Below are 17923 nucleotides of genomic sequence, written 5' to 3'. Positions count from 1 at the left end.
ATGTGAATGTTAATCGTCTCCCGGCTCACAGTAGTCTTTGAACACGGGGTCACAGAGCTAGAAACAGCACCTACATTTTACAGACAAGAAAAATGAGGCTTTGAGAGATTTGGTGATCTGATAAGAGACACCTAATGCTGACAAACTGGCTTTAGAACCTAGATTGGCTTACTCCAAGTTCAGTGCTCTTAGGAACTGGCCTACCTTTGAAATTCTTGCTGTATGTTTTCCAACTTTGCCACCTAAAAACCAATGGAAATAATAGTGTTAACCCAATATGGACATTGATGTGAACTGTTTGGTCAGTTTTCTATTTATAACATACTTGGAAGTTAGAAGGATGTAGATTATTCCCATTTTAAAGATGAAGAAGTAAAACCCAGAGAAGCTGAACACCTAAGGTTATACTTCCAATTAATAGCATAGCTGGGACTATAGAATAGATCTCTTATTTTCCCAAAGCAGCATCACAGAGCTTACGAAGACCTAGTCCAGCAACTCAGAATCCTGGAAGCAAGACTCCAAAGATATTAACTACAAATGCATTTTAGAGCATGGTCTTTAAATACCAGAATCGGACTCCGAATTAAAACTGAGTGACAATCCAAGTAGGCACCATCCCATATCCTATTACTGATAGCTTGTTTAATGTAATTTAAGTTGCACAGCAACCCTACAAAATAGGGTTGTCATGTCATGTTCTGGATGTGGAAATGGGGGCTCAGAATTCAAGTTTCTTGCTCAAAGTTTCCTGGCTTTTCCGTAGACCCCTGATTCCAAATTCAATTTAGCTTGGTGACTAAAGGGCCCCACAATCATGTGCTGATGCTATTAGGACTGTGTTTCTCTGAATATCTTTATCAACGCTTGTTATTTCTGCCTTGAAAATGATTTCATCCTGATCTCCATGGTTTTTGGCCACCGAGATATGCCCAAATTTATTTTTAAGCTGCCTTTAGTCAGAATGGAAGGGCTGATGGAGAAAAAAAGAAAACATACTTTGGCAATGTATTCACGACATTCAGTCCTCTTGGGAACAGACTAAATTCCAGGGACCAATATCATTTCTAATATGAGTTGATTTTCTACAACTACTTACAGTAAGTGTTTAGAACAATCCTGGTTTTAATACATAACGACTATTGCTATGATTTCACATTGAATTTGGCTGATTTAAACTTGAGAGCATTGTGTCCACTCTTTTATAAAAGCAGGGGAGAGACTCAGAGATATATTTTGTTTTGTTTTTGTGGGTTTTTTTTGAGATGGAGTTTCACTTTTGTTGCCCAAGCTGGAGTGCAATGGTGCAATCTCGGCTCACTGCAACCTCTGCCTCCTGGGTTCAAGTGATTCTCCTGTCTCAGCCTCCTGAGTAGCTGGCATTACAGGTGCCCACCACCACACCCAGCAAATTTCATATTTTTAGTAGAGACGGGGTTTCACCATGTTGGTCAGGCTGGTCTCAAACTCCTAACCTCCAGTGATCCACTGTCCTCAGCCTCCCAAAGTGCTGGGATTACAGGCATGAGCTACTGCGCCCAGCTGTGACTCAGAGATATTTGATGGGATGCAAAAATATGCTGAGGGAGCTTTAGCTGAAATGGAACATCCCTCTCAAGAGGGGAAAATCTTGCCTAGTTTCATGCTGATATATTTTGTAATGCCTTAAAACTGCTGTACCTTTAAGAGCCTTATCCTGCCACACCCATATGTACAGTGCACAACATATTTTATCAAGACACATGCCAAGGGCCAAGAACCTCATAGCTGTAACCTAGTTGGAAAGCTAAGTCATACCAACTTTTTCACGCAAGTTTAAGAAACTCGATTCCTAAATCAATCAACTTCTAGTTGTCCCCTTGGTGTAAAACTGTTTTGAAACATTTTTTCCAAATAATCTACTTTTGTTTTTATGATTTTCTTATATTTCCATTCCAGTTCAGCAGAAAAGTCCATTCTTTCCTATCTGGACACCTCCCTGCCACTTTTCCCTCTGGTACAGACAAAGAAGAGTTATGAAGAAAATATTTGAGAGACTCACACTAAGGAGAGCAGAAGGCCAGGGAGTTTTGTGACCATCGGAAACCCATTTTCCTGCCTCCACGTCACTCAAGAGCCCATCACCAACAACTAGAGGGCAGCCAGTTCACTACTTCATGATCCAGAAGTGTCACTAAGGGCAAAAAGAAGAAGCCTAAAACACAAATCTGGCAGCATGCTAGAAAGGCTCTGGAGCACTAAAGGAAATGTATTCTAAATTCCATTTCACCCTTACCCACTCAAGATCTTCCAGGCATAGTACCAGAAGACATATGCAGGCACAGCAGGACATATGGAGATGGAAGACACAGCCTGGGCCTGCAGAGCATACATTTATTAGAAGAGCTATTCAAGAAAGCAGGAGGTTACACTGTGACATGCTAGGGTAATAGGACACAAATGGTATTTGAGGTGGGATGCATCTTCTCACAGGTGTAAATACACAGGATGCTCACCTGCTTTATCTCTTCATGATCCTTTCTTTCCTGCAATAACTCAAAAGCAGTTTCCAGGTCATCACTGGTATAGCACTGCTGTAACACAAGATGTGTTCCTACTTCAGTGTCCATAAAATAGCCATGGAGGTGGAAGAAGGAATAGTAATTGTAGAGTAAAAATAAAACTGCTGAAAGCTGCCATTTATATATTGAGCACTGTTCTAAGTGATTTACATGTAGCCTCTCATTTAATACTCCAGAAATCCTTTGGAGCAGGTATTAGCATCCTCACTTACAATGGAGGGAACAAACGCAGAAGAGTTACATGCCTGGTAGATCCCACCATCTTTGGGGTTGGCCGATGGCATCCTCTCTGATGGCAGGTAAATGAATGAAAATGATATTTTGGTTCCATGTACTTATGTGAAAATTTAACTTTAAGGATATGAAAATTGAGTGGTTGGGGGGGAATGCAGAAGGGGACAGATGGAGATAACTGGCAACAATTTGGTGGGAATGCTAATCTGAATTACTGAAATGTCTGAATGACAAAAATTCTTTTGCTATTCACTAATATACACTTGTGGTTCAGAATATTAATTTATATATACACAGTTAAAGTCTTTAAAAACTGTTTTGCAATCAAGTTAACTCTGTGTCCCAAAATTATGTTTGCATAATTAATCTGTTTGTTAATATTTTGCTAATATTTTTCTTTTTAAATGTTTAAAGAATGTATAATGTACAGATGGGGGTTTCACTCTGTTACCCAGGCTGGTCTTGAACTCTTGGCCTTAAGCGATCTTCCCACCTTGGCCACCCAAAGCACTGGGATTACAGGAGTGAGCCACTGTGCTCAGCTAGAAATATCTTTCTTTATAAAGAAGACAAAGACATAAATTTTAGTTTAACAAATTCAACATAAAATGATCATAAAATCTTAATGCAATGTTACTACTGCCAGGCAAGTGAGAGGGTCAAAGGAAAAATAAAATATAAGTAGATCTAAATTGTTTATTTATACCTAGTTTGTGTAACACTGAATCTTCCTGTCATTAGTCTTCTAGGAATCCAATAACTAAATATCATTGTCTGGCCCACTAGGTTTGGGTAAATTTCAGTTATAATGTTAAAAATAACTTTTTGACATGAATATATTATTTTTTAAACCATTTAGTTGTCACTGCCCATTTGAAATAAACATGCTTTAGATTATATGAGGAAAAAAAATACTCCCCCAGGAAGGTATACTAATACCAAGAAATCAATCATAATAATATGAATTCTATGAAATTCTTACGAGGTCAGTTCTGCAAATTTCTCTCTTCTTGTCTTCAGAAACTCATTATCTTTACATTTTATATTACCTACTCTTTCATCTATAAATCTTTCAATGGCCTTTGGCCTTTTAAACGCAATACTATTTTGATTGGATCTGAGACCTCTGTCTTGTTTTCATAGATCTCCAGTAAAAGCCTGTATGGTCTCCCCTTCAGCGATACAAACTCAGCCCACATTATAATGAATCCATCCTAAGGCAAATTAAGTCTTCTGTTCAATCCTTGGGGCAGGCTGAGTTTAACTGTTTGCCACTAACCTAAAAAGAACCCTTCATATCTTGGGGTATTGAGATTTCTGTTTTGGGTAATCTGATTACTGCACATGTAGATGATCTTGTTCATCTGGTTTACAGCATTGACTCCCATTGGTCAGGGCCTGGTGGTATCCTTCCCTCAAACAAACCTTTGCTTTTCCCATTCAATTCAAGTCAAGAGGCATTTATTGTGGATGAACGGACAGGCTTAACTCCTTCCATTAAGTGCAGAAGCACTTAGAGAGCAGTGATGAGGCTTTCGTGCTCTACTGTCCATGCCTGGGTTCCACAGCAAAGACATCACAACAGACTGTTACCCAGAGCTAATTAGAAAAGAAAGCATTGCTCTTCCCCACTCAAGGAATTTCTGCCAAAGCATTTATTTCTGCTGATCCATTTACGCAATTCCACTTTCTAAGAGAACATTTTGTCATAGATGATTTAGTGCTGCAGCTCCCTGGAGCATCTTTCTGTAGCATGTACTCATTGTTTTTAGGAATCTAGGGTCTCCCAGGCAAAATTTGAGAGGCAACAGGGTTTAATAGCCACAAGACATGTCTCATTATAAGACCTCCAATTCCAAAGCATTCTTCCAAAGATCATTAAGGACACAAATCCCAGATTAAACTTCTAAAAACAAAACTTTTACAAACCCTGTGTGACAGGGGAGCTGTGTAGTTTTTCAGGAAAGAAAATGAGATTGGATGGGTAGTGAGTTAAGAGAGTAACATCCATTTGTTAAAGTTAGAAAAGAAGGAAAACCAGCATTTTAGGGATTTTCACATTCGGTCATGGAGTCTGTACCCACCACAAGCCAATTTAACAGAAACGAATACTGTATAGTTTCTCCCCCAGCAGACTCTCGGTTCTGTCAACACTCCTGTAATTGTCTAGTATACATAGCTGGACGTGAAACTGCCTACATTGACTGCCATTTTTTATTTAAGTGAACTAGATTGGGTTATGGCAACTCTTTCAGCCTTGTGAAATCTTGGCTTGATATCAGAGCACACTTCGGGAGGTACCTGAGCAAGTCATTTCATGTACGTGACATTCAGCAGTCCTATCTCCCCAATCCTATCCCCTCCCACAATGTCCCTTTCCTCTGCCAGTACTCCCAATATGAAACACACACACACACACATCCCATATCTAAGCATGATGTAGAATTCTGGTTTCAGGGAAGAAGGGAGCCACAAATACAAGATCAGGACTCAAGAATGCAAAACTGTAATAATGACTCCTTTGTCTCCCAGGAGTAAAATTAATAAGCTAACCAGAAACTTGGCTAAGTATTTTTAGCTTGATATTACTGCTGCAGGTAATCCTTATAATCAGGTACTATTTGTATCACTGAGACATTAACCTCCCCACCCCCACCCACAAACCCAAATGCATGCATGCCCCCCCATCCACCCACACACACAAACATACTCACAACATCTGGTTCAATATATTTATTTGCAAACCTAGTAAGCTGTATAAAATAGAGGCATTTAAAAGTGATAAATGTTAATGAGTTGGGTTTATTAAAATCTATTTTTCTACTCCTATGAGACCAGGCCTGCTTTTGGACTTTTAAATTCTGAACCCGTCAAATCCCTCAAACCATTTCCTTGCCAAAGAGTGTTTCCCCCAATCACCAAAATTATGGGTTTTGTAAATGAAACCTAAACCCTGTGTTTTTGAATTACTTTCTCTAGATCATTAGAACATCGTGTTTTGAAAAGCTGTTTGATGTTCAAGGGAGAGTATTTTCAAAATAATAAAAATAAGGAAATCCTGGTTTGCCAGAGGAAATTATTGTCAAGTTTCTAAAAACATTTCAAATCCAACCTTGAACTCAAGTAGAAATGTTCACATGCCACTGTCTTGCTCAAAAACCTTCAGTGGCTCCCTATTGCCTCCTGGATAAAGTTCAAGCTCTGCAGCCTGGTACTCATGAAGCTGTCAGCCTGACTGGCACCAACCTCTCTGACTCATCTCCCTGACTCCTTCAGATGAATTTTCTGCACCAGCCAAATTGGATCTACACTCTGTTGCCTAAAACACCCTGTGGGTATTCCTGCCTCTATAACTTTGTGGGGCATTAAACTCTCCAATCTGGCTCTCTCACCCCTCCTTCCGGGCCCAACACAAGCTACAACACTTCCAAGAAGCCTCGCCCCAGGCACCTTTGCCTTGAGCAACGGCTGCTTCCTGTGAGGTCTGGCAGCTTTTATTCGCTATGTGCTCCCTTGTTTATTTTTAAATTTTTTATTCATTTTCTTGATTAATCTTTCAACCTCCTCTTTTCAACAGATATTACAGGCCTCTATATACCCATCATATGACACTGGGAGCATGCTAGTTTGTCCCGTCACTCATCACTTTGCCTAAAAGTCTTATCTTCCCACCTAAATCACTGTCTCTGGAGACCAGCAGCCAAATTGTACTCTTGTCTCTCTTCCTCAGGGTACACAAATCAAAACACCAAAGCACAAAGCAAAAACGATGCTATTTCTGGGACCGTGCACATTGCTCTTCACCTCCTGAAACCTCTTCTGTTGCTTTCTCTTTTATTTTTTATTTTAGATACAGGGTCTCACTCTGTCACCCAGGCTGGAGTGCAGTGATGCAATCAAGGGCTCGCTGTGGCTTCGAACTCCTGGGCTCAGGTGATCCTCCTGCCTCAGCCTCCTAAGGAGCCAAGACTACAGGCATGTGCCACCATATCTAGCTAATATTTTTTAAAAAGTATTTTGCAGAGATGGGTCTTGCTATGTTGCCCAGGTTGCTCTCAAACTCCTGGTTTCCAGCAATCCTCCCGCCTCAGCCTCCCAAAGCCCTCTGTTGTTTTCTAAGCACTGTGTCATTTCTTACAGAAGAATAACTGGACTGACTCATGGTAAAGGCTGGGCTACTATGTTCAGGGCACCAAGCTGGATCTTCCTTGCGCGGTAGCTTTAGAAAGCTCACATAAACCCAACAAGGATGTCGCTTTGCAGAAGAGACAATCAAGGTTCAGAAAGATTAAGGATTTACTCATTAAAGAACCCCCTGGGGAGGGGAGGAATTATTATTCTGGAATGCATGTGTAAAGTCTTGCTTGCGAGCAGGAGGATAAACTGAACCCTTCTCCCCTTCCCTTGCCATAACATATCTTTATGGTTTCCTTACTCCCAAGGTCACTATACTGCCTTTAAATATAATTATTAGTGTCTATTGTTAAAAATTCAACGGTAGCAGTAATTGATTGATCTATTAGCAAATCTGACATGGAATAAATCTAATCAAGAACTTCTTTGGGCAGGGCACGGTGGTTTACACCTGTAATCCCAGCACTTTGGGAGGCCAAGGTAGGTGGAATGCTTGAGCTCAGGAGTTCAAGACTAGCCTGGGCAATATGACAAAACACTGTCTCTATTAAAAAAAAAAAAATACAAAAATTAGATAGGTGTCTAATTAGATAGGTAGTGCATGCCTGTAGTCCCAGCTACTTTGGAGGCTGTGTTGGAAGGATCTCTTGAGCCTGGGAGGTTGAGGCTGCAGTGTGCCATGATCGTGCCACTGCTCTCTAGCCTGGGCAACAGAGTATGACCCTGTCTCAAAGACAAACAAAAAACTTCTTCACAATGCATTTTATTTAATCCCAGGAGCCAGGAAGAATTAGTAAAGGGTGTAGTTGGCTTCTCAAGGTCACCTAAAACTCAAAGGCTAAGAGAAGGGCAAGCAAGATTCGGCAGAGAAGCAGGGGAGAAATCCAAATTTCTGGACCAGAGTTCTGGATTAGCTAGGAAGGGAAAACTATCAAGACTCTCTTTGAGCCCCGCGCTTTGTCCTCTCATGGGAAATGGGATTAGATGGTGGAGAAGGTGCCACTCGCAGTAGCTGCTACTGAGCACTTGCTGTGTGTGAGGCGCTGTGACAATTACTCTGCATGCATTGGTTCCTATGACCTTCAACAGTCCTATGAGGCAGGTCCAGTGATTATTCCAAAGTTCTGGATGAGAAACTGAAAACTCAGAGCATTTAAATGACGCCTGAGATCATGAGCAGCTAATGAGTGACAAAGTCAGGATTCATACTCAGGTTGGTTTGTATATTGGATTCTGTGCTGTAAAAACATTACTGCTATACTGCCTGTGCAGATTGGTGTCTCAAACACAGGACATTCTGACAGACATTGTGCATGGTGAGACAGAGGCACCTAAGTCTGAGGGACATTTAAATTTACAGAAAAACAGTGGTTTAGCAGCTTCAAGACAAGACATTCGCTGGGGGAAGGCCAAATACTATAATCAATAGTAGCTGTGACCAGTATTCTCACCCACTCCCGTTACAGAATCAAACGCAGGCGCTGTACCCCCTGTGCTTCTCCAATATAATTTTTCTAATTTTTTTCATTTGATTACTTTCTCTACTACCTTCTCTCTTCCCTCCATTTTCACTGCTGAGACATAAAAAATGATTCTTGGGTAAAAGTGATTAGTGCTAGTTGGAAGAGAGGTTTCTGAGAAACCTAATAAATCACTGCTGTCTTCTCCTCCTCTAGCTTTCTACATTAGGATGTTATCGAGGCTTTTTCTTCCCACCTCCCCCACCCCCTTTCCTTCTCCTCCACCTAATTCTGCCTTTATATTGCTATTTTTCTAGTCTGGTAGGCATAGTGCTGAACTGGAAAGACTCTGCCAAGACCCTTGGCAGGAGCTGGCCTCCAGGAATCCTGCCCACCACAGCAGTGCAGAGAAGACAAGGCCTCTGGGCAGACGGGCAGGAGAGAGGGCCGGCTTTGGGGTCTGGCTAGAATGCTGGACGGAACAGGTTTCCCTGGCATCTGAACTGCCCTCCAGAGCTCAGCTTTCTCATGCCAGGGTCAGGATTACAATTGCTTGCTGGCACTTGCTGTCATTCTCCTGGGAAGGGAAGCGAGAGGGAGGAGGAAAAAAAAAAATAGCAAGCCAGCACACCACACAGCGTTGGGCAAGCTCCACAGGGCACAGCCACGTGCCTGGAGCATACGGTCATGCAGGCAGGCAGCCAGGGTTGCCAGGGCTCACATGAGAGCTGGGGGGCTGGGCACATAGACAGTGGCTGTTTCCACATTGGCAGAACAGGAGTTGCTAACCCAGAGGCCCTGCTGCTGGGTTAATATCAGGGAAGTGATTGGTCCCAACCCAGAAGGAAGAGAAAGGTCAGGCTGGCTGCACAGAATAAGTGTTGGACATGATGGGAAAGAAAAAAAAAGCAAGAAAGCATGTCCTATTTTTGCAGAGGGAAGAGGACTGGATGAAAAAATCCCTAAATGGAAAACAGGGGTTGGGAATCCAGTCATTCCTTTCTGTACCCCCATGCCACTGATACCATAACGACTGAATGCACTGAGTACTCATGCGCTACACACCGGCCATACTTGTCCTGTGTGATCTTATTTAACCCTGCCAAAACCCCAAGGGGGAGGAACCCATTTATAATTTCCATTCTATTGATGAGTAAACTGAGGCTTAAACAGGTTAAAAAATTGACACACAAAGTAAACGCAAGCCCCTGAGCCCAGAGCCTACACATGTAGCCACCAAGTTGCCTTGCTTTCCAGACGTACCCAAAAATACCTCTTACCACAGGCTAGGTAAGGACTACTATCCTGTGAATGTAGGCAAGCCTGTCCTCTACAGGGCTTCGTGGAGAAGACAAACTCTTATGAGACACAGAAAAATGTCTACCTGCCTCCAGAACCATGCAGACTCCCCCCCGCTTCAGGATCTCCTAGACCCTGAAGAATAAACAGCACTTCCAAGATACTTGAGACACCATGCACAGCTACAATCAGTCATGGCACTCCCAACCTGCAGATGTATCAGTCTGCTGGGTGGAAAGATGTATGAACTGCATGCCCTTAGGGGGAGCTTCATCTCATTATATTGGGAAAAGCAAGAGAATCCTCTGACCTTCCATAAAGCCAAAATCACCTGCACAGAACTTTCCTCCATCATTACTCAGATTTCAAGGCCAGCATTTTCCTTCCACACCCAAAACTTCTCACAACGAAGGTCAGCAGAAACAGAACACAAACTCCATACTGCAAAGGTACAGTGGGTTCTCCACCACCCCCGCCCTTTTTGTGCCACCTACTTATGCCATACTCTTCCCACACACGATCACATGGAAGGGTTTTTGCTTTACTCTGTAACCAGCCTTTATCATAACCTGGTCTCAGTGCTCAGAACTAGAAAGACAGCCTTCTTAATTCTCAGCAGAATACGGGCCTAACAGTGGTACGACACCCCCCAGCTATTCAAAGAAAAACCACCAGAGGAAACAATTTCAAATCTGACTTTACAAGCATGTGATATAAAAATAACTCTGCCTTTGTCTGCTATAGATGACTTTCCCTAAAGGGATGGCTGTCCTTAAAGCAATCGCTCAATTCTCAGGGCAAACAGATTCTTCTTTTTCCAGTACCCAGCACATATTCATACCTCCAGGAGAGCACCACCACATGCCACCTCTGATAGTATCTAAAATGCAAACATTGAAGTCTTCAGAATGACTCCTGCCATCTCTGTTGGCCTAGGAACATTCAGGAGACTGCACCTTGGATGACTGAGGAGCCCCTGCAGTTAGCTCTGGCATCCCAGAACCACCACTCTTCCCTTCATTAAGATGTCAGCCCAGAAATCTTGGTGATCATACAATAGCCACAACAGGTTTTAACGAATCCCTGGATTGTTTCTTGAAGGAAAACTGTATTTCTTCAGATATTTGATTCATTCTCTGGTCAGATAGAGGAACAGGGATGGGGTGCCCAAGATAAGAAAGGGGGTGGGGCAGTCATGGTAAACAGCATGAGAATTCACAAGAATATGCCGGGCACGGTGGTCACGCCTGTAATCCCAGCTACTAGGGAGGCTGAGGCAAGAGAATAGCTTGGATCTAGGTGGCAGAAGTTGCAGTGAGCCAAGATTGCACCACTGCACTCCAGCCTGGGCAACAGAGCGAGAGTCTGTCTCAAAAAAAAAAAAAAAAAAAAAATCACAAGAATGCTCACCTTGTCATTCCAAGACATCCTTGGAGGAGATCTAAAAATGCACACTTTGTCAGCTCATGGTTTCACTGCCTTTCAACCACAGGTAGCACTAAGACCACAACAGAGCATGGCTCAAAAGACGCATGCTGAGTGAACAGCCAAAAACAACTGTTTGGCAAACTACAGTACTCTTCAATTATCTCCTGATTAGCCTGATGGCTTAATTTTATCAACTAAAGCGTGTAATTATGCTCTTATTAACATTCTGTTTCTTCTTGGCAACTCAGTGTCTCCTGACCTTCTTAAAAGTTTTGCCATAAAGCATTGCAGATGGTTTATCCACCCGTGTGACAGGGTAAGTCCAGATTTTGCTGTCCAAGTAGAAGTTCTAGATGGGTGGTTCTCCACTGGGAGTGATTTTATTGTGCCCAGCGGACATTTGGCAGTGATGCAAGACTTTTTTACTTGACACACCTGGGGCAGTGGGGCTCCTACTTTGCATCTAGGAGGTAGGGGCGGGGATGCTGCTAAGCATCCCATAAAGCATGGAACAGTGTCCCGCAAGACTTACCCGAAACATTAACAGTGCCAAGGTTGAGAAACACTGATCAAGACTGAAATTATACAATTCCCAGAACGCTCAAGGCTACATCTGTGCTCTTCCCTTCTGAAGACTTATGTTCCTCAAGATTAACTTGGTACTTCTATTCTGGTCACTCCTGTGAGCCACACAGAATACTCAAGATCTTTCTCCTTTTTCAGGTTTGCTTACAATGTCCATCCATCAAGCCAGCATCCCTTAGAATTTTATTTTGCATTGTAAACTTTGTAATCATCAACAATCTATGAACAGCTGAGTGTTATTTTACCTGAGCTTGGTATTTGAAGACGAGATTAAACTTTCTTCCTTTTCTGTGAGGACTATCATCGAAGTTTCAATTCCAAGAAGGAAATTATTTTGAAGTGTGTTTTCATTAATTAAAAAGACATTTAAATGGAGAGCTTATTTCTAGATCCTCAGTGTTTCCTTTGATCCCAGCATCTTTCCACCATTACAAAATGATATCCAACCTTACAAAATGATAGCCCCTGAAACTCAGGAGTTCTTTGCTATAGACTGCAACTCTGATTGGGCATCCCAAACTTCTGAGAGTCATTGATCAATACTGACTCTAAGAAGCTCTAACAAATGAGTTTTCAAGCCGCTTCAAATTCCAAAGCCCCAGTTTTTGACTCTCAGTAGGAACTAAGCTGTGGACACCCAATATGTGCACGTCTCCTGGGAAAAAATACAGTATCCCTAACATGGTACACATCCTAAATTTGGGAGGGGACTGAGAAATACTTGTTAACTGATTACAAGTGCTAGGGTCAAAATATCCAAATCCAAACTGGGCAAAAATCTCCTGACATTTTTCTCCGGAGGAAGGGTTATGTACAGTACCTAGTTACTTTAAGAAGATATTTCAGAAGACGGGGATTGAAATAATGAAAGTTGACACATATGACAATGATCACAACTGCTTCCACAAACAGAACACCCATTGCTAGTCATTTGACCTTTTATACATATTATCTCTAATTTACACAATAAATCAATCAAATAGAAATTGTATCCTATGAAAAGGGAAACTGATGCTCCAAAAATGACATCGCTGTCTAAGGTCACACAGCTACAAAGTGATGATTCTCAGTCTACAGAGCATGACTGAGGCACAACTGTGTCTCCCACTGGGGCTCTGTTCCCTTCTCTCCTGCCTATTTTCTCACTATGAAGGGTTATTCATTTTGCTGGTTGTTCCTACAAAGAAATTGAAGATAGCGCCACTGCACATTCTAAGTAGCAAGGGCTCAGGATCACATGAAAGAGTGTTTTCCCAAGCCCCCACAGCATCCAGGGGTGGCTGGAGGCTAAGATTTAATTCTATTCCAGCCAGTGGCCTTGAAGCATAATTCAAAGTGAATTTTGGGGAAGGGGCCAGCACGCAGAGATTTGAAAGAAAGAACTTTAACTCTAAATATGAATATATCAAGGCAGGGGTATTCTCTTCCTCCCTTGCATCATTTCCTTCCATTTAAATCTTGCTCTGTGTGCCACAGAAATTTCTATAAGAGTCAAGGACACGGAGTTCAGTAACAATCTCTAGCACAAGTTTCGCATTGTCCTGCTTTCTGTCTTCCCCCACAGCTAAGGCCCTCAGCTTTGTGACCTTCCGGACGATTTATCTGGCTGAATCTTTGTTCCTGGTTACCTGTGCACATGAAATTGTCTTTCTTCCTGTTCATTTTGTACTACAGGGTGCTAAAGGCATGAATTCAAAGCTGCTTCAATCTGTGTTTATATCTGAGCATTAGCAGTGGGTTTTGAAGTACTGGTCATTTCAGGTGATATTTTTGTGTACTATTTCAAGATCATTTACAGCTGACCTTGCAGCCTTGTGGGCTTTGATACAGGTGGATTGAGTATGATGGACAGATGAAAATGAAAAAAATATATTAAGAACAGTTGGGGTTATGGGAATAGCACCGAGAGAGAGTCTGGTCCTTAAGAAGGCTAAGAAGCACAAACGAGAGCATGCTTTCAGATTCTATTTCTCAGCTAATGATAAAACAAGATGAAAGGATAGAAAAAAATACCTGCCTCACGCCCCTACTCACATTTTTTTTTCCTTCAAGACAGAGAAGAATGAATGTAGGTAAACCAAACCCTATTAAGAGTCTATTATCTATGTGTTTAAAAAATGAGGAAAAGAGACAGGAGATGAGATGGAGGCTTAAATTATCCAAATAATTAGCTGTAAGTTGTTATTTCTTAAACTGCAGTCTTTGGATCAGCTGCATCAGAATCCTATGGGGAGCTGATTGAAATGCATATTCCTGGTCCTTCACTCCAGACTTGCAAAATCAGAATTTCTAGAGGTAGATACAAAGAGTGTGTTTTTACCAGACTCTCCCGATGAGGGATATGGATGCTCATTCAAGTGGGAGGGCTTTTGCCAGGAGTGGAGCAGAAGGTTCCTCTCTTAGGATCTTTGCTAAAGCCTGGGTGTTAAGATGTTTATGCTAAGTCTACCTTGCCTGTCCCATTCACCCTCCTCCTCCCTTTCTAAAGGGAGACTCTTCAGAGAGCTTACCTGGTCTGATGGGGCTCTGCATACAGTTCGGAGATGGGATGCCAGGGTGAAGGGGTGCAGAGGCCCGGCTGCTGAGGTCCATGACCGAGGGGGCAGCCGAGGAAGCTGGCTGCAGCCCGGGAGGGTGAGGGCTGTGGTCATGCTGAGATGGGCTGGGGGGAATGCCATTTTCCGACAAAAACTCCTCCAGGTCCATGTATTCCAACTGGAAAGTATCTCCGTCATAGGGAAGAGTTTTGTCCCATAAGGTAGGCCCCAGGAATGCTGACTGGGGGACCGTCGGGCTGTTACTCTCATCATCCAGCTTCTTTTCCTTGTCTTTATCTTTACTAAATGCTGCAGAAAAAGGGAAAGTTGGACTTAAAAAAAAAAAAAGAAAAGAAAAACAATACCACTCTTTTATCACTCTTCCTGGCCTGTTACAAAACTACTTCTCATGAACGGCAGGGTCCTTCTCTGGCTGCTGTCTTTTGTGGATCTAAAGTTAAAAGTTCAGGCAGGACGTGGATCTCTGCCTGTTTTTCAACATCTTCCTATTTACTTTGGAAAGAAAGCACTAGTCCTTCGGACAGGGCTACAGACTGATCTAGGATAAAAACCAGAGAACAGTCTCAGCACGTCATTTGAGAAGAGTCATAACTTAAATCTAAAATAGGAAAATAGCACCTGTGATTATATACAACTGCTGTCATTTTAAAGAAAACAACAGCCAATAACCAGGCTTGAATTATCTTCTAGGAATTCATCGCAGCAGGAATATGAGGTCATTTATATTAGACTTACAAAGCCAGTGTGAGTTAGTGGTCTTACTTTTGGTAAAGCAGGGACCTTCCACCCTTTTTTAATATCATGTTTAGAGCACCTACTGGATGCCTGGTTTTTTCTGTATATCATCTCAAAAATCTCACAATAAATTTGCAAAATAGCAGTTGCCTCCATTTACAACAAAGACTTGGGGGCTCTGAGACATGAAGGAACTTGACCAATGCCTCATGTCGGCAGAGAAGAAAAATGAGAACTTTCTGAGCTCACATGTGTTTGCTTCTAAAGCTACTGGGGCACACTGATTTTTACAAAAGGAGTTTAAAAAAAATACAAAGGGTTTTCTTTTTTCTCTTCTCCAAAGATTTGGGTATGACCCAATTTACAAAGAGTATGCATTTAAAAAAAAAAAAAAACCTTTCAAAAGCACAGCTATTGGAAAAGGCATGTTATTCTATACACCTATGTTGGAAGTATGCAGCTATTTTCAACCTGGAAATACTGCTCGCCCATTAGGTCTTTAACAAGCATTCTGGATCTTGCCAATTCTAGTATTCAGTCGTGGGTGGAATCTGGGATTAAGGAATTTGCTTCTGAGTTTCATCTTCAGAGAAACACAGCCTCCACTGCCATCCATTCTAACCCTCTACTGTCTCATCTGAAAATCTGACTTAAAACACCCACAGCTGCAAAAGCCTGCAGGCAGCCCCTTCCTCCCAAATGCTATTCCTTAAAGGATAGTTAAGGAGGGGGCCGTGGCTATCATCTGCAGATTGCAAACTCTTGCAGTGCAACAGGTTGTCCCCTCCTAGGAAAGAAGATGCAAGTACTCCCAAGCTATTTGTAGCCAAATAACCCTTCAAGACTTTACACTCTGAGCTGCATGGTTCGCATTTGCTACTGTGATACTGAAGGCATGAAACAGCAACAACCCAAATCCGTGGCATCACTAGCTGCGTTTGGGGCCTCGTCGCACTCACACTCCTCTACCGCTACCCCCAAGGTTGTCCTGGGAAGGTTTGGGACTTACCAAGAAAGGGCTCAAGCCAGAGGAGGCTCCTGCGCGGTTACACGTGAGCCTGCTCAGCTCTCCCCTCCCACCAGAAAAAGTGCACGAGGAAAGTGTCAGCGCCGTAGGCGTGCACGGCTTCCCGCCGAAAGACCACTCCCCTCACCGGCCCCAGCCCCCACCCCGCTTTCTCAGCTACCCTTCACCAGGAGAAAACGCGTCTTCATGAGTTCCAAATACTAACCGATAACAGAAGATGTAACCTAACCCAAAACCCAGGCCACGCAGTGGGACCCCCTCCCTCAGGCCGACCCCCGCCCCCTGCCCCGCACAGAACCAGGCCCCGGGGTTTCTCCTTCCCAGCCCGGAAGGCTCTACCCTCCGCAGGTGGGCTCACTCTGCGTGCAGGTGTGCCTGGTTCTAGGGAATGATCCTGACCTGTCAAGTTACACCTCCCACCTGCGCTGCAGCGGGACCCAGGGAGGCCGGGTGCCCGAGGCACTTTTAAACGCGGCTCAGGAGGGGTCCCTCCCCTTTCGTGGAGGAGGACGAAGGGTGCTGGGTGAGAGCCTCAATTTCATCAGAGCCGGTCCGGGGCGCCGCGGGACAGGGCGGGGGGACCCCCGGAGCGTCGTCCCTTCCCGGAGCGGGGCCGCGGCAGCGCTCACCGTCTTCGTGGTGAAGGGGGAGCTTCAGCGGGTTCTCCAGCAGAGACCTGAGCACGCCGTAGGGAGGCGGGATAAAGGTGGGATTCAGGGGGAGCGGTCGGGACATTTTCTCCATCGCGATGCACTCAAATTTTTTCCCCCTTAAAAAAAGAAAGAAAGAAACCGCCCCCTAAAATGTTGCTGAGCTTTTCCTCCGTCCTTTGCCAAAAGTACTCGCTCTCAAGGCGGTGGAGACAAGTGAAGAAAAACAAAATTACTTATATCTTTATAAATACATCTGCATAAAAATATATATTAAAAAAAAAAAACTTTCGGGTTTCCAGTGCAGACGGTCTCAGGAGAGCGCGCCAAGTGGCCGCGGGCTCCCCGGCGACGCGCAGGATGCTCTCACCTGCCTCGAACCCCTCGTCTTGCAAAATGTTCAAAATTGGAAAAAAAAGAAAGAAAAAAAAAACGGCGACGACTGCAGAAGGGCAGAAGGTACCGCGCCGACCCCAGCCCCTAGTGCCAGCACCGGAGGCGGCGCGCCGTCCCACCCCACCCCCCTCCCCGCGCAGGCCGCCGCTGGTCCCCAGCGCTCCGCGGCCCCGCAGCGCCGGGCTCAGCGCATCCGGCGGCCCATGTGCCGCGTCCCTGACAAGAGTGACGTCAGGGCCCGCACCTCGCGCCCATAGGCGTGCGGGGGCGGGGCCACGCGCGGCCCCGCCCCCCCGGCCCGTCCGCCCAGCCGCCGCGTGTTTAGCGTTGCCGCGCGCGCCGATTTTCCGGGACCTTGCAGCACTGGCTGGTTGCAGAAGAGCAAGGGCCAGATTCCCTGGGACATCGAATTAGGCTCAGTTTTTTTTTTTTTTTTTTTTTTTTTTGTCTTGGTAGGAAGAGGAATGAGAAATTTATATCAATAGTTTTCAAGCTGGGAATAACCTGAGGAGTTTAAAAAAATCCCGATGCCCAGGCCGCATCCCAGATCAATTACATCAGAACCTTTGGGGTGATATCCAGGGGTCCATAGTTTTTAAAGCTCCCTAGGTGGTTCCAAGAATAGCCAAGTTTGATTACTGGTTTAGATGGGATTGAAGGTAACGACTCTTTTAAATATTTCTCCTGGCCCCAGCCAAGCCTAGCGTATTCTTTCTTGCCCAGTTTTCACCACCATCAAAAAATACTTCCCATACGTCCGAATGGGATGCAAAAAGCAGAGTGGAGCGGCGAGCAGAGGACTGAGCTACTGGGCACTGTTTCCCACGCTGCCAAGAGTTGTTAACTGTGGCGGAGG

The 17923-nt window shown here is 43.9% G+C and overlaps 1 protein-coding gene and 1 long non-coding RNA gene across 5 annotated transcripts in view; one reads left to right on the top strand and one right to left on the bottom strand.

The window, feature by feature from the left end:
* Nucleotides 1-17289, bottom strand: part of HLF (HLF transcription factor, PAR bZIP family member) — a 60644-nt gene extending 43355 nt beyond the window's left edge. For 2 of the 3 annotated variants that reach the window (XM_017538807.2, XM_037742121.1), the window contains exons 1-2: nt 16651-16980; nt 14212-14547 (exon numbers count right to left, since the gene is read on the bottom strand). In XM_017538807.2, the coding sequence (XP_017394296.1) occupies nt 14212-14547; nt 16651-16765 (451 nt within the window). In that variant the 5' untranslated portion in view covers nt 16766-16980. Of the gene's footprint in view, nt 1-14211; nt 14548-16650 lie in introns of all 3 variants that reach the window. The other variant, XM_017538808.1, reaches the window with a different exon arrangement.
* The window catches only part of LOC108311407, a 25372-nt gene continuing 23768 nt past the window's right edge, over nt 16320-17923 (top strand). For both annotated transcript variants that reach the window (XR_005201906.1, XR_005201905.1), the window contains exons 1-2: nt 16320-16544; nt 16974-17130. This is a non-coding gene — a long non-coding RNA (uncharacterized LOC108311407). The remainder of the gene's footprint in view (nt 16545-16973; nt 17131-17923) is intronic.

This window comes from Cebus imitator, unplaced genomic scaffold (assembly GCF_001604975.1).
Source record: "Cebus imitator isolate Cc_AM_T3 unplaced genomic scaffold, Cebus_imitator-1.0 Scaffold115, whole genome shotgun sequence".
NCBI classification, from domain to species: Eukaryota; Metazoa; Chordata; class Mammalia; order Primates; family Cebidae; genus Cebus; species Cebus imitator.
This window is presented reverse-complemented; position numbering and strand designations above follow the sequence as displayed.